Raw genomic sequence first — 17,720 nt, 5'->3', positions numbered from 1 at the left:
CAGTAAATCACAGCATCCAATCACAAAGTAGCTTTCATCTGTCAAGTGAAAGTTCTATAATAGAAGCTTATGTCTGATTGGTTGCTATGGTTTTAGTGCATTACTGCACCTTCAGCAATGTCAGTAAATAACCCTCAATGAGCAAACATTTTATAGTGGCATTATTGTCAGATATATATATGACTGAAGCAGATAAGAGACATCAGCCATACAGGCTGCTTGGTTAGTTCTGGACTTAGTGAAACTCTTTGTTTGGGACTTTTTATTTGCAAGTATATTAAGTATTAATTCATGTGATATTTCTGTTTGGTCTGCATGAAAATGGGTATAGTTGCTTTTTCATGTCCTTTACTTCCACATGACTTTACCTTTCAGACGGTGAAGAACAATGGCTGTCTCAATGTACCTTCTTTTACTTGCCATTCCGTTTGTGGTGTCAAAGTCGTCCTCGCAGAATCCAGGTTGCAGAATAAGAATAACCTCTAAGGGGCTACAGTTTGGTGAGTAGTTATTCTGGTGAACATCTTCTCGGGCATGTAGTTAAGATGCCTATGGTATAGTATGAGTGGATAGGTGATGGGTGTTAAGATTGCCTTTTTCTTTTATTGAATAATGGAGTTCTTCTTATACATAAGACCAAGGTAGTCACTTAAATAAAAAAATTACTATAGGCCAGTTTTGATTTAGTGTAGTTAATAAAAGACAGATCGATAGGCAAATTCCGCAAAAAATAAATAAATTCTAGGTTCATACAGCCCAACATTCGATATGGCAAAAGAAAAACCCATAACATTTGGTATAATAAGATTTTCTTCTTCATGCGTTCATACGTGTGTTCTGTGCACACAAATTGGCAGAATTACAAACACAAATGATCATAAAACACAAGTTTATTATACACAGCTGCGAAAACCACAAAGCAGTAAATCAAATCATTATATATATGGCATGCTTGATGCTATTATAAATGAAGGTGCCAAACACACCTTATGGGAGCCAGTGGAGGAGTTGGAATATACACATTTACATATCAGTACCAGATGAGAGACAATTTGGAAGACAAGAGAGACGGTAGGATTTGGTGGCAAAAGAGGGACAATCCCTCCAAACAAATAACAGTTCAGAGGTATGGTATATTAAGGCGTTACATCCCCAAAGAATATTTACTGTTATAATTACTTACTAAATTAATATAATGTTACTAACTAGGGGCCTGATTTATTAAGGATCTTAACTTAAGAAACTTCTTATTTCAGTCTCCTGGCCAAAACCATGTTACAATGCAAGGGGTGCAAATTACTTTTCTGTTTTGCACATAAGTTAAATACTGACTGTTTTTTCATGTAGCACACAAATACTTGATAGCTTATTTGTACACTGAAATTTATAAGTTAATATTTGTGTGCTACATGAAAACACAGACAGTATTTAACTTATGTGCAAAACAGAAAAGTAATTTGCACCCCTTGCATTGTAACATGGTTTTGGCCAGGAGACTGAAATAAGAAGTTTCTTAAGTTAAGATCCTTAATGAATCAGTATTCATATGATCTTACAGTTCTGTGCTCATTTACAAAAGAAACAATTGGGTGCATATCCCACCAGCTAAATTACCGTTAAGCCAAATAATTGTTCGAGCTTCTTGACATTCTCTAGCTGTGCTGAAAACAGACAGTCATGTTTGTAATGATATTGTATTTCCTTTCCTAAAACTGCCAGGGGCAAACTCCCTCTTTGGCATCCAATTTGTTTTGCAAATTAGATTACACAGACATGTAAAAAGATAAATAACTAAAACAAATTGAGCATTTCTGAAGAAGCGGTTAGAATTATATTTAGATAGTTTGTAATGTACTGTAATTTAATATTGTTATTATATGAATATAAGAATTAATTCATAATGGCAAGTTCACTTTAATGGAGATTTTGCTGACAACATACTTATTTTAGGAAATTAATTTAGGATAATCTAGGATACATGTGTGAGTATGGGCTGAGCACACTTTTCTTGTCACCAGTGAAACAGGAGGGACTGAAATTTGTGGAACAGGAGTTGGAGAATATCACAATCCCAGATCTGAATGGAAAGGAGGGGAGATTCAGCTACAGCATCAGCAAGTGAGTATGCACGATAGTTTGAGTGTTAATTTCCATTTCAAGTTGCAAGTGGATTTTTTGTTGTATGCACCTAATCAATCAACTTCATAGGCAAACCAAGGGGGAGAGGGTTCTAGTGCCTGGAAACCCCCCTCCAAGCCTGGGGCACTGTATAATTGAGATGGCTGGACCCTGCCCCCGCTTCACAGGGCCCTGCTTGAAAAGAGAGGGCTGCGTACCCCTAACAGTAGTGCACGCAGCATTGCCCATGTATATTATGGGGATTGGAAGAGCTGGAGAGCAGCCAAGCACGTCTAAAATTATAGCCACGCCCCCATGCATGCTGGTCATGTCCACTGGCGGCGTGGTGTGGAAACCCCCCTCTACAAATCCTGCGTTTGCTCCTGAACTTTGCTAACGTCATATTAGAGATCATTTAATAATCAATGACTATATGGACATGAGTAAATGTGTTTGCTGCTGAGCGTACATATAGGTGTTTACTCATGTTCTGCTTATTGGAAGTGCTTTGTGAAAACACTGCATGACCTTTTGTAGAATCGCAGATCCAGATGGAAATACTCATGTAGAAACATAAAAACACCACTTCAAAGTCGGCCTACCGTCACTTTTGGACCACCCCTAAACAATTACAACTTTTACATTTTTCATCTAAAATACTGCGTATTCAAGTCCTTTTATGTCTTACGCTGTGGGAATAAGGGAACAGCTGGACTGCTTCTTTCATATACTTGTATATACCCCAATGTTTTTATTACATTGGTGTTTGTGCTCATAAAAAATTGTTTTTCCACATCAAATGCATTGGGAAGAAGCAAACAGCATCTGATCGAAAGTATGGGAACATTCACAATTCATCATCATTTATTTATATAGCGCCACTAATTCCGCAGCGCTGTACAGAGAACTCACCCACATCAGTCCCTGCCCCATTGGAGCTTACAGTTTAAATTTCATAACACACATACACACACACAGACAGACTAGGGTCAATTTTTTTTAACCTACTAGTATGTTTTTGGATTGTGGGAGGAAACCCATGCAAACACAGGGAGAACATATAAACTCCACACACATAGGGCCATGGTCGGGAATCGATCTCATGACCCCAGTGCTGTGAGGCAGAAGTGCTAACCAATAAGCCACTGTGCTGCCGTCAGAACACATATACAGGAAATACAGGTCATCTTGAGGGAGGAACGAGGATCTGCAAACTTGTAGCTCATCCTCAGGTTGCATGAGTGCACCTAACAGACATTTATCTAGGAATGCCTCAATCTGTCTAGCACTTCCCATAAGAAGGAGCAAGCTCCTGACCCCATTGCAGTTCACACTAACTTGACATGTTAGTTCATGCTCTGCCCATGTAAATGTGCACGTTTACAGAAATATAGATAGGTGTCACAAAACTGCTTTTGTGCATTTTCATTTCGCCTTTTGTGACTAGTAACATTTATAGATTCATCTGATTGGGGTTTCCTTGTTTAAAATGAGCCTGTAGGTCACTGTTTTCTAAGCAGAATTTAGAGACAAGCAAACTCTCAATGGTTCACTGTTCTGAACTACTCCTATTTTGAGCCAATAGCAAATTTTCTCCTGTTGTAAACAGAAAAACGTTATTTAAATAGATGTGTAAAAAAGCTGTTTAAAATATAAATGTGGTCAATCAATTTAATGATACTTTTGAACTTTTCTATATAAGTTTTTAAAAAATGACATTTAAATAATCTTTAAGCAACTCCGCTTACCATAGAATTCCCAATGACTTGGGATTCAATTGCAACATGGTTCAACTGGCAAACAAGCAAAAACAATTGGATAAATTCTGATCCGTGCTGAATTGTTTCATCCATCTTTACCAGCGGTAATTCTGACCCAATGGTTGCTTGATAAGGATGGGCTCACGGATGTGTGTTGTGTAGCCTTGTCTCTTGTAGATCATATCAATGGTTTTTGTCTCTTGCAGTGTGCGTGTTACGCACTTACAACTTTCGCAGTCCGCATTGTGGTTTCAGCCAAGCAAGCAGCTGGTGTTAGACATCAATAATGCATCTATCAGTCTTAACTTCCAGAGGAAACTTCTTTACTGGCTCTTGTAAGTATAGTTCATAATTTTAGTGTTATTCTTATGTTCCTCTCTTCATTAGTTGCCAGGATTTGTGCAATGGAGCTTTGGCACCTAGAAATGCCGTTTCATGCCTAGTGTAGAATCCTTATTTATCCTACAGCTATGATGTGGGGATGATCAACGCATCAGCAGATGGAGTGCACATTAAAACAGATCTGGATCTTGCCCGGGATGCAAAAGGACGTTTGAAGATTTCTAACATGACATGTGAGGCTTCCATCCAAAGAATGCAGGCTGGATTCAGCGGCACACTCAAGTGAGCTCCCTATCATTATTATTCAAGTATTTATATTAATATCACCTTATCTTGATTACAGAATTGCATTATTACTGTGTCTCCTTAAATCCCACCATCTTCTCAATGGTCACATGTAAATGATGCAAAATAAATATATAGGGGCCTATTTACTATTGGATACCATGTTAACAGCAAGACTCGCCATCCTGCTTCATAAATTGCCTTATACCACTGTCCCCATAGAGGTCTATGGAGACCGCGCTCAATGCCAGTAAGTAGGTTAAGGCCTGAGAAATCCGGTGGAACAGCATTGAAAGAGCCTTTTGGCTCTTCACTGCTTGTCAAATAGACCCAGGGGCTGATTGGCAAATTTTAGCCCAGGGGGGTTAATCTTGGCTCAGCAGCCTATTAGGAACATTTTAAAGGAATAAAAATGCAGGTGTCACAGTACCCAGACCAAGGAAGCCCATTACAGTGCCTGCCTGGAGGGCATGATGCCCCCCTGCCTCCCCAGCCCAGCCTGCCCCTGAATAGATCCCATAGTCATGATCTCAAGACATGATTTCAAAAGGATCATATGGATCTGGAGCTGTTAGCATGACCTAAAGGGTGATGCACTATGCAAATGTCATTGTTTTATACAACAAAGTTCCTTTAGAATAAATTAAACTGAAACTGACACCATTGGACATTACTGATGAATGATGCACAGAGTGCAGAGAGATGGGAGAAAAGATTTCTGTACTACAATCTTTGTTATGACCTTTCTCCTGTATCCACATTTTCTCCCTCTACTTCTACCATTGAAGGCAGTCTACCTGAGCTGTCATGAGTTATAGTAAGGAGGGTGCATTGATTTCCTCCTCTCTTCTCTATTGTTCTCACTTGTGTTTTTTATTCTCATCGCAGGACAGTCTATACATTTCTTGCTTCATTCATAACAACGGGAATGAGATTTCTCCTAAACCAGCAGGTAGGTAGAAGTGCTGCAGAGACTTGGCACATGCTATTTTTTTTATCACGATCTTTAGTAATATGCACTAAAAACACCTAATAATAACACTTTTGCCAAAGGGTGGTCTGTGTTCCAAGGTCGCTATTCGGGTTTCACAATAAAAGAAAAGGTAAATCATTCTAAATTTATCTTGAAAGTACAAAAACTGGCTCACACATGTGTGAACTGGTTTGAACATGGTCAAACGAGTACAACTTTCTTGATTTTTTTAAAAAATTATTCTAAAACTCGATAAATTCCGGATATGGGGCCTGATTTATTAAGGAACTTAGATTAAGAAGTTTCTTATTTAAGTCTCCTGGACAAAACCATGTTGCAATGCAAGGGGTGAAAATTAGTTTTCTGTTTTGCACATAAGTTAAATACTGACTGTTTTTTCATGTAGCACACAAATATCAACTTTAAATTTCAGTGTACAAATAAGCTATCAAGTATTTGTGTGCTACATGAAAAACAGTCAGTATTTAACTTATGTGCAAAACAGAAAACTAGTTTGCACCCCTTGCATTGTAACATGGTTTTGTCCAGGAGACTTAAATAAGAAACTTCTTAATTTAAGTTCCTTAATGAATGAGGCCCATAGTGCCTAGGGGGTAAATTTATCAAGCTGCGAGTTTGAAAATTGGAGATGTTGCCTATAGCAACCAATCAGACTCTAGTCATCATTTTGTAGAATGTTCTAAATAAATGATCTCTAGAATCTGATTGGTTGCTATAGGCAACATCACCACTTCTCAAACCCGCCAGATTTTTTGTCTTTCTGCTTAGGAGAAATGTTATAGTAAAGAATCGCCATTCCTAAACTGTAAGGGGCTTTACACCAAGGATGACTAGTGACCGTCATAGAAATACATTTTTATGTAAATCTTTAGGTAATGGGTTAGAGTGATAGCTTTTTGGGGTAAGTGTGTACTCCTGTATGAAGCGCATTTTCTTATGTGCACAGTGCTTCCTGTCTCTAACTTCCAAGTCATTTCATGAGCTTCATACAGGTACTAATCCTCAAGCGTCTTCACTCAGCTAGCATACAAGATTATATATACTATATATATATATATATATATATATATATATATATATACTTTAACACATTATGGGCCTGATTCATGTCTGCATCTAGCTGTGTGCATGGTCAGAAACGGACCGTACGCCAATGTACGCATTGCATGCAATTCATGTCTGAACGCAAATGACACTTACTACTGCCTATGACTTGAAAGAGAGAACGCAGGGGCAAAGGCAGGATTTGTGGAGGGGCATTTGCACACCACACCACCAGTGGGTGTGACCATCATGCATGGGAGCATGGCTATAATATTAGAGAGTGCTTGGCTGCTCTCCCAACTCTTCCTATCCCCATAATATACATGGGCAATGCTGCATGCACTACTGTTGGGTGCACACAGCTCTCCCTTTTCAAGCAGAGCTGTGTGAAGTGGGGGCAGGGTCCAGCCACCTCAATTATACAGTGCCCCAGGCTTGGAGAGGGGTTTCCGGGCACTAGGATCCCCCCCCCTCCTCGGTTTGCCTTTGGAACGGGGGTGGGAAGGGGCAGACTACCGTAGGCCATGTTCAGTAACAGTGTTCCAACGCAGATGCGACTGATTCAGGTCATGTGTTTGCGGTGAGTGCGCTTGTTTTCAGCTGTATCATTTGCACCCACTACAGGGCTGGTGTAAATGCTGAACAATAGTGATGACCGTCACAGCACAGTCTTTGATTTAAAAAGTATACGTATCCGTGCCACTAGCTAGTACATCTGTATGCAATAAGGTAAAGATGCATTGTATGTACAGTATGCACTGAAAGCATCTTTATTTATGTATTTAATGTAAAAAAAAATACTATTTGAAATGTAATATGTATATAAATGATTATGATGACAATAGTTGTTGTTGTTGTATATTTCATGATCAAATTTATTTTTAATGCGTTCTGATATGAACATATATTGTACTCTGTGTGTCTACGTACGGCATTTACTATGTACTTACGCCCAGATACAAATAGAAATGCATCTTGAGAGCCACTTGGATTTAAATATGGCCGGAACTGCGCACATTTTCCGTACTCTAACGCAAGTTGCGTTTGGGCTTAAATCCGGACCCTTATGTTCTGTCATGATTTGAGATTTTTTTTTCATGAATATTTATGAATGTCTTAATATTTGTTTAATTTTAGCAATATTGTGGTTATTTGGGGTTAGCTGTATTTTAATAACCATCTGTCACATTGTTTTCTCATTGTTACATGATTGTTGTTACAGATCTGTCCAGCACTGAGACACGCAGGGATGGTGCTGCTAAATTCTCTGCTTTACACTGTACCTGGTGAGTGCGTCTTGTGGGTTATATATATGGTGCCAAGTATACAAGTCATATTTTATGTCTAGTACATACATGTCTGCTACCTAATACACAGCATAGTACAATATGCTGTGCACTGTCTAATACAATGACTATATCTGCTGCCAGATATAATATTCTGAGCAATAACTGGTGCTAAGCAGTGGTGGAAGTGATCTGGTATACGGTGATATACTATACCGCCACTTCTCCTACTGCCTTCATTGTAACACTATAACATTCCATTCACTTACATTATATATACAGTATATACAGTGGTAGAAGTGGGGGTGTATACGGTGATATACCATACCGCCACTTCTCCTACTGCCTTCATTGTAACACTATCACATTCCATTCACTTACATTATATATACAGTATATACAGTGGTAGAAGTGGGGGTGTGTACGGTGATATACCATACCGCCACTTCTCCTACTGCCTTCATTGTAACACTATAACATTCCATTCACTTACATTCCCAATCCACCACTTCTAAATTTCCACTTCAACCACTGGTACTAAGCATAATACATAATAATACAATGACCCCCATATATGGTGCTCAGTCTACATATTTACCTTGGCACTAAATATAGCTGCATATTAGAGTCATGTCTTATGTGTTGCCAAGTCTGAAATGCAGTCATATCTGATGCCAGTTGGAATATGCAGAGCCATATTTAGTGCCAAATCCGATATGGAGAGCCATCTGGTTCCAGGTATTTCTACTTACTGACCCTTTGCGTTAACACTCTCTCCCACGGCATCACAGATGCCCCCTTCATCTCTCCTTTCTCTATTCCATCTGCCAAGTCCCACTCAGCTTACTGATGTCTTTATTTCCTAGTCACACGTCAGTGCAGGACAGGAGCCTGAATGGTTATTATCAGCCAGTGATCAGTGAACAGACTGATAGCTGTACAAGAACCATAGTAAGAGCAATAAGTCGCCTAAAGACTGAGGCTCTCCCCTCTCTCCTAACCAAACTTTTTACCAACCCACGACCTTAAAATCCAGTAACGACAGGGAGACATATGTGGTGAAAGTGGTCACAGATTTATTTAATAAACATTGTGAGAACCTGGTGGCAAAGAAAACAGCAATGCAAATGTCAGCTCCAGCCGTAACTATAACCAATACCATTGGGGGCGGCCACCTACCACCTGCCCTGTGGATCCCATGCACCTTACCCTGTTTGTGCACAAGGATCCCCCCCCACAAGGATGGTGTTGTCTGCTTCATTTGCAACCTTAAAGGTGGTGTCCCCATGACGCCCAGACGTCACCCATGGCCGCTGCGTCCTGTCTTCAATCAACCATGTTAATATCATAGTATAACCTCTGTACATTATACTTGTTCACCCCTTTGCAGACTACACACAATGATATTACAATAGCATAAACCAGTTTGCATTCTACTTGAGTGTCCCGTCAGATGTAGAAAACCATATTAGCAGAATAGTAGAAAACATTCTGCATTCTTCTTGGCTTGTCCCGCTTGAAATCCAGACATGTTAGCATAATCGCCCAAGGTACTCTGCCCTTTACTTGGGTGTGGCTGGATGGGAATTTTACAGATCCAAAGCATACTGTCCACAGCCTTTTCTGACCACCTTTTAAATGTTTTTAATTTCCTAAGCAACAATCCTCCCCTTTGACCTATTGGTCATTCCTTCTCTCCCCTATTACTATTGCCCCACTCAGCCCTCTCTATACACTACTAACAGTGACAACTATCTCCCATTAGTACAGGAAGGGATGTCGGGCCCACCCTTGGCGCTTATCATCCTTCAAGTTTAACCACCCTCAGTTTCCTAATTAAATGAAAGAGTCAATTTAAAACAAAAGTGTTTCTTAATCACTATCAAAACCGTTTCTGTAGTTCGCTCCTATTTAATGTATAGAATGTATTTAATGGACTCAGAGGTGTAGGGCATAATACCTTGGCATATATGTGTGGATCTTGATGGTCTGTCTAGCACACATCAAGATGGTTTATATATATTAATGATGATAATGTTGGTGATTCTCAAAACATTAATGTTTCTTCTGTTTTTTAGTGAAGAATCCAGTGGATGATTATATAGGCATTGACTATTCTCTCCTGAGTGACCCTGATGTGTCGGAGGACAGTCTGGATATGGATTTTAAGGTAGGAGTAACGCCTAATGTGTACAGTGCCATTGTCATAAGTAAGTGATGTTTAGCTCAGCAAGAATAATAGCCATAGCCCAACAGCCAGATATAATAAGTTGGGTGCGTGAATGTTTTATATTAAGGCACGTTACTCTGTTTCCTTCCCTCTCTCATCTTTTCTTCGTTAGTTCTTCCTCGCTCTTTTGTCAAGTCTTCCTCACTGTTTTGCTTTTTCCCTTCGCTCTGCTATTCGTTTAATACAGAATGCTCCATAAGCGCAGGAAAAGTACACACGTGCATATTTACATTTAATTCTGTCCTCCTCAAACTATGAAAAATGCATTTCCCTGCACATGTGTTTATCAAAAGTGGATACGTACATCATTGACCTAAAGGTTACAATAGGCGCTCACAGCTATGTTTATGCATTTTCGATCCACTTTAATTTAACTAACTTTCTGTATCACAGTTGGTTTAGTTATATTTTTGGGTAACAGGTTTGTGGGAAGTATAATGTATATGTGAATGTACATATACGTCTGTATAGCCTGCTCTTTATTGAGAATACTATAGAGATCAATGATCTCTATGTCAGGCAGTCTCAGGGTGTCTACTTTGCAGAGCCTGCAGCAATGTGCACTAGAGGTAAAATGCAATACGCTTTGCGTTGTGTACAACTCAGTCAAATTGCTGCAGATTAAACTGTCCCCTGAGCAAACGTCGTCTCTTGTAGGGACAATATTCCTGTATGTACATACAGGCACCATGATTCCCATCCCTATAGCTCTGGGCTGTAGTTCTGCTCAGTCTTTACATTCTGCCACTGTGCCGTACGTTGGCTATACGTCTTCTGCTGTGTGATGTGCTTCATATAAACTCTATTCAAACTAGTTCCAATTATTTTCAGGGCATGTTCTTTTCATTATCTGCTAAGAATGACACGATCCCCAACACATCCCCGGCACTGCACATAAAGCAGACGGAACGCATGGTGTACATCGCACTCTCCGAGTATTTTTTTGATTCAGCCATGTATGCTTATTATAAGTCAGATGTGCTCAGTTTGGACATTACTAATGAACAGGTGAGTGTGATTGCTCTATTTGAATTTATAAAAAGCTCTGTTAACACCAACGGCAACTGTCATTAAAGTGCAAATAAGTGTTCGTGTGTGTGTGTGTGTGTATATGTATATATATATATATATATATATATATATATATATATATACACACACATATACATACACACACATATATTTATATATATATATATATACACATTATATATATATATATATACACATACACACGTGTTTTTATATATATATATATATATATATATATATATTTATTTATTTCGACTGCTGTGTAATGCTGAGCTGAATGATATGCATGACATAACTAGAGTGTTATACTTAACTACACATGTCCATGCTCTCTTACACTCACTCCTCTGCAGTGAGTTGTTGACATGTTAGGAGGAGACAGGCAGATTGTGACTGATAGCCTTGCAGACTTGCTCTGTAGAAATACACTGTGTGGATTGATAGATTCATATACAGGAGCAGGACTAGTGATGTCACAGCAGCTCAAATGACTGTTGTCTCAGCTATTTGACCTGCATTAGATCCCACCAAGACATTGGCAAAAAGATGTGTGAGGAACTTCAGCTGTCTGTAGTGTAGTGGGGAGGTAATACCTCCTCAAGTTAATGCTGAACAATCAATCTTACTTTCATATCTAAACATTTTCATTTTGGGGTTTAGTGAGTCTTTAAACAAGAGGAGCTATTATCAAAGTGGGCATAGTTATAAGTAAAATGAATGGAATTATAGGCAATATCATCATATTATTTATGAATGTGTGGCACTAAATGCCAGGTGTCTTAACTGCCTAATTATTAATTCTTCCTGCTCTGGGACACTGTATTATAATCTATCCGTGTGATTTTTCGTACGTATCTCTGTTATTCAGATGCCGAAAGACATGGAAGTTTTGCTGCGGACCTCATACTTTGCAAGTCTCATGCTTCTGGTAAGGAGCCGCACCCATAGAAGCAATTTTGCTTATATCAGTGTTTGAAAATATGACTCTATAATGCACAAGTGATGTTAATATGTTAATGTTAATATGTTTAGGTCTAGGGGCAGCATAGGTCAAGAGGCAGATTTTTACATGCACACCTCCTATCAAATTTATTTTCATTCATCATCGCAGATAATATTAACTAAGTAAGTTATTTAATCTAGTTATAATGAAGTTACAGAATGTTCTGTGGAAAATTTGTGTGGTGGAGCTGTGTGCCTACAGGCTCCAGTTATGTAAATCTGACCATAAATATATGGATAAGGTCCTATAATATCTATAATACCTATTCAACTCGCTTATCTGCCTCTTGGCTAAAGTCAGGTGTAAATGCCCATGTACACAGTGGGGCTTAAAGGCGCCCCTTGTAGGCGATAGACCATTAACGTGGTCCTCTGATCATTACGCCACTTGCTAGAAGCCCAAGGTGTAAGGTGCCCCCGATGCCACCTGAGCCAGGAGGGGGGGGGCACTAACATACATGGGGGAAGGGGGCACTGTTGCACTAGTGGGGTACTTTGAACAGCAGTTTTTTTTCAGGCAACACTTTCATTTTTTTGCTCTGGCCTTATAGCTGAGCAAGAAAAATGCTATACATAACGGCTGTACGGCACTTTTTTATTTTTTATTTATTTAATTTATTGCCAGCACTGGATTTTGTACTATACACTTTTTTTATGTCTTATGTGTGTCACATTTTTTTTTAGGGGTTTGGGCGAGACCATTATGGGCAGCCCTCTCCCTATTGTTATTAGAGACTCCCTCCTTTTGGAGGCAGCTGAAGACCCAGTTTCCCTAGGCAGGCTTTGGCGGACCTAAGGGAGGAATGAGAGAATTAGAGAAGCGCACCAATGTTCCTAGTTGTGTAGGCCAGGGAAAAGGCACATCTTCATGGGGTGCAAACAACTTTTTTTTTTGCACCAAATTTGAGCTGGTAAAGAAGAGAACTTTGCCCAATGTAAAGGAAATTTTAAAACACAGAAAAATGCCACATATCATAAAGACAGTCCCTATGTCCCCTCACTCTCACGATTTATTAGACTAAACCAAATAGTATTTTGGGAGAAATCAGAACAGTTGTAGTTAATGAATGGGCTGGTTCTAAAGTGGTAGGAAGTTAGACTTTTGACGTGACACAGATACTTTTGCACAGTGCTACATTTTTCCACCTCTCCACACACATATGCACATCTAAATAGGAGTGCGTCTTGATTGATCTAAGCACGTGGGTGCATTAAGTGCACATAGAAAATAAGGTCCATGTAAATAGGTGGATATGGTCACTGTGAGCACAGCACATTTGTGCTAATTGCACCGTACCATTATATAAACTTTATTATGCAATTACACTGTTTTACCAGATCGTGTAGCACACTTGTAGCATAATTTCTGACATTTCATTAAATTTGCAGGAACCTTCTGTGGCAGAGGCCCCTATGAAGCTAGAACTACGTGTTTCCACCCCTCCACGGTTTACCATAAAACCAACAGGAACCAGCGTTTCAGTCAATGCCATTCTCAACATCTATCTGATTCCAGAAGACCAGCCGCCTGTCCAACTGAGCAGCATGACAATGGTATGGTCCAGAGATATTTACACTGTATTACAAAGCACCAAAGGATAAGACATTTTCTGATGGCCAGGAGTTATTTATCTCTTATTCAGTCTCTTACCTCATACTCGCAAGTGGCATTTTATGAAAATGAGGGAATTTGTGCTACTAAAAGATGTTATACAGAGCGCCTACACAATGCAAAGTTGGTGCAAAACAACTTCCCTACAACAGGTAGACAGTAGGTAGGTAGGGTCACATCCTTGTTGAGGTGGAAGTGGGAGACCAGCTTTGGGGAGCGGTCAAGAGCTGGATGGCGTGTGCTGCTGCAAGATGGCATGTAAACAAAAGGAAGAGAAGGGCTGACGCCTTATAGGGTGCTACCATGACTAGAACCGTCCCCTTTGGTACAGGGTGCGAGAGTTATGTGTGGTCCTTGTCCTTGGGCCATCAAGGAAGTCCAGCCTCCTTAATAAGAGACTGCTTCAGTGTGAATAGCAGCACTAGAGCCTGTATGAAGGAGTGATCTCTTTACTCTAGAAGGGGCTGTATAACTGGCCTCAATAGTAAGAGTGTATGATTTGTCATAACACTGGAAAGATTTCTTTCAGTCTGTATGCGGTTCTCCTGCAAGACTTATGCACACAAGCGCTATTTTACTCCATTAATGTCCATTGCAGATTAGATCCCTTAACAGAGCACTATGGGGATCATGTACATGAGTGCTAAACATCACACACCAGCAAGATAGAGAGGCTATATTAAAAATAGAAATAGATGTAATTGTAGTTTAGAAGAAATGTGAAGATCTCAGCTGTATTCATAAAGCGGGGAAGACAAATCTACAAGTTTGCTTTCAGCTACATGACGTGTATTGTGTGTTTCCAGGAATCACGTCTCAATGCCAAGGTGACTTTGAAGAAAACCACTTTACAGGTTCATCTAGACCTCAAGAGGTAATGTAGTCAACTGTAATCCTCCTCTCTTCCCTAATAATGGGTGATGTCCTATTACCTAGGTTCTCAATCTGTCTGTGTACCTCAAGGACCATCTCAGAAAGATTAAAGGGGCAATTCAGTTTACTAAATGTAACTCAAAATAACATTAGTTATAATTTATAAAACATGCACAAGACTAATACGAAAGGGTATTTTATACATAGGCAGTGGCTTGGTTTGAATTTACTCAGATTAGGGGGTAAATGTATTAATGTCCGGATTCTTCAACTCCGGAGTGTTCAGCGTCTTCAGCGATTAAATTTAAAGCGGCGCTGCATTGTAAAGGGAAACTTCCCTTTACAATGCAGCGCCGCTTTAAATTTTATCGCCGAAGACACTTGATACGCCGGAGTTGAAGAATCCGGACATTAATACATTTACCCCTAGGTGTTACATAACTTTAAGTACACACAATAGAACCCTGGTTTATTACATGCAGACTATTAGTTTATATACAACGTCTAATGATGCATTAATGACATAAATTTGAACTGTGATTACTAGTAACTGTGAACATTCATTTTACACTAATTATCTATGGATCGATGCATGTAATCTGTCATTGTGATGCTCTTTAATAAGGGATGTAAGTGACTGAGAAAGGATTATTGAGTAATTGGAGCATGTAGAGGTGGATGAGATTTGGTGCACAAATAAAGGCAGATAAGTGCAAGGGACATTGCCTACTTGAATGCACTTGGTGTTGAGTAAATGAAAGAAAATATGCCTTAAATGTATGTATTTTCATTTTGAATGTGTTAAAAGATTTATGAATACTTCTGTTAGATTATTTATTAGTTGATTTGTGTTCCATAGATTCAGAATATACTCAAACAAATCAGCACTGGAGTCCCTGGCTGTGAGTAAGCTATTAAATTCAATATAAAACCCTCCTGAGGTCACTGAAGTTGTAACAACCATTTAATTTGCACTTTGCAGCTCATACCTTTACAAAGCCCCTTGAAGACACTTTTGCAGCTGGCAGTGATGCCCATCCTTAATGGTAAGCCCATCAATTCTGACTCACAATGTGTCTGCAAGGTAGGCAAAATGTGACTTATTGCTTGAAATGTGTGCCACAGAGAGAACAAAGCGAGGGGTCGGCATCCCACTTCCCGAGGGTTTGGATTTCACGCGGGAGACGACTGCGCATCACGCGGTAAGTTCCAGTACTTGCCAGATTAGGTATCCATGCCTTCAAGTGTATTCAATGGGGCTAAGCGACGCGACATTGATTTCTCATTTCTCTCCAGGGTTTCATTCTCATTGGTGGGGATCTGCACTTCTCCAAGAGTCTGCGTGAAGTCATTGACAAGTATCGTCCATCCCCAACTGTCCCAGCAGAAACAACCGAAGGGACCAACGAGGCCATTTGAGAATCACAAAATCGAAGTCTTCCTGATAGCCACAGAAAGAGACAGCTCAATGTGAGCTTATCACAAATCGACGGTGTTCCTGTCTCAAGGGCATGGTAACAACTCAAGGGCATCTAAAAATAATTCATCCAAAGCCGTCCCAGTCTACAGGAAGCCCCAATCCGGTTAGCCGGTCAAGAGACACCAAGCATGGCATATGGGAATAACAGCCTTTCAGAGGAACCTTAAGTATTGTGTAGAAACAGACACAGTTTATCAATATCAATCCACAGACAACTATTTATCACTGACAATATACAGAATATTTTTAACCACTCTAAAAAAACAATAAGTCAATCGAAGGATTTAACTATCATTTAGCAAAAGTAAACTGTCTAACCCGTGTGAACAATGACATTGTAACAAACTTAAAAATTTTTACTAACAGATGCAGAATACAGAAGAGATTTGTTTAACAAAGAGTTGTTGTGTAGCTGTGGCATTTGGTGGGGTGCACGAGAAGGGCTCATCACATATGAAGCCAATGAACGTAACAAAGGCTACTTCAGGTTTTACTTTTCCTGTGGCCAATCAAATGCAAAACGAAATAAGAAGTAGAAATAGTTAGTGAGGAGGCAGTACTGCCATAACTATGGGACATAAAGTTGGATAGCAATATAAGGGGACCGTAATATGGCCAATGGTTAGAATACAGAGTAGTGATAAGGGTCCAGAAGGATGGATGAAGAAGGGGGGAAAAAAATGAAATAAAAAAATGAAATATACTAATGGTTTAAAGTAACATTAAAAACGGAGATAAATAAAAGCAATAGAAGAAGTGAATCTCAAAGAGAGGAGGAATATAGAGGGATAATATCATCTCTGGCCAGAATATGGGGGGCGGGGGTGCCGAGAGATAATATAACAATATAAAAATGTTATAAGAGAAATGTTGATGCACTCATATAACCAATTGCAAGAACTGGGGTGATCCATCAAAAGCTCAGAGATCTCCAAGGTACCAAATATATGAAACGAAACAGGTATTCGTCTTAAATTCTGGAAATACACACACACTATATATAGATCTGTATTAGTTACATATCAACAGGCTACTGAAATGCCAATAGCTGCTGTTTCAATCTAAACAGATAAAGAGGTTTGTATTCTGGCCCTTATAAACCAACGAAACGCGGCAGTTAGATGTGTAGTAACGCCCACAACAGCAATCATAGTCAATAAATAAATGACAAATAACACAGGGAAACGTCACATATCAAATGAAAAACGGATATGAGTCAGAGAACTGTAAGGGATGTACAACTTCACTAGGGGACTAGTAACACCATGAACAAACACAACCGCTGGTATCGCTATAATTACAGAGAAAGAAAAATTTGTAAAACTAAACACTATTAAGCATCATAGTATCTATAGAACTCCACGTGACAAGAATAGACCAATCAACCAAAACCCCACAAGCAACGTCATTGTAACCATCTAAACCAGTAAAAAACAGAAAAACAGTAGATAAATACGAAAGACATACTAAATACCACACCATACACACATAAATCAAACTATAGAGATTGGGGTACACAAGCAAACCAGAGATTATTGAGCAACAGAGATACAGTTGCCAAACACTCACCCTATAATGGGAATAATACATGATATCTAATGCTGGGTGTTGTTCAAGCGTAGTGCAGTGATAGGAATGCTGCACATCTCCTTCAGCATCAGC

General features: G+C 39.4%; 1 protein-coding gene across 1 annotated transcript in view; it reads left to right on the top strand.

Annotated features, from left to right (window-relative positions):
• The window catches only part of PLTP (phospholipid transfer protein), a 31,834-nt gene extending 15,376 nt beyond the window's left edge, over positions 1-16,458 (top strand). The window contains exons 2-16 of the mRNA XM_075177713.1: positions 376-500; positions 2,019-2,118; positions 4,085-4,213; positions 4,347-4,502; positions 5,394-5,457; positions 7,766-7,829; positions 9,908-9,999; positions 10,891-11,067; positions 11,960-12,019; positions 13,483-13,647; positions 14,512-14,579; positions 15,438-15,480; positions 15,561-15,624; positions 15,704-15,780; positions 15,875-16,458. Coding sequence (XP_075033814.1) covers positions 389-500; positions 2,019-2,118; positions 4,085-4,213; positions 4,347-4,502; positions 5,394-5,457; positions 7,766-7,829; positions 9,908-9,999; positions 10,891-11,067; positions 11,960-12,019; positions 13,483-13,647; positions 14,512-14,579; positions 15,438-15,480; positions 15,561-15,624; positions 15,704-15,780; positions 15,875-15,997 — 1,494 coding nt within the window. The 5' untranslated portion in view covers positions 376-388 and the 3' untranslated portion in view covers positions 15,998-16,458. The remainder of the gene's footprint in view (positions 1-375; positions 501-2,018; positions 2,119-4,084; positions 4,214-4,346; positions 4,503-5,393; positions 5,458-7,765; positions 7,830-9,907; positions 10,000-10,890; positions 11,068-11,959; positions 12,020-13,482; positions 13,648-14,511; positions 14,580-15,437; positions 15,481-15,560; positions 15,625-15,703; positions 15,781-15,874) is intronic.
• The last annotated feature ends 1,262 nt before the right edge of the window (positions 16,459-17,720 follow it).

Source organism: Mixophyes fleayi, chromosome 6, assembly GCF_038048845.1.
Source record: "Mixophyes fleayi isolate aMixFle1 chromosome 6, aMixFle1.hap1, whole genome shotgun sequence".
Classification (NCBI taxonomy): domain Eukaryota; kingdom Metazoa; phylum Chordata; class Amphibia; order Anura; family Limnodynastidae; genus Mixophyes; species Mixophyes fleayi.
This window is presented reverse-complemented; position numbering and strand designations above follow the sequence as displayed.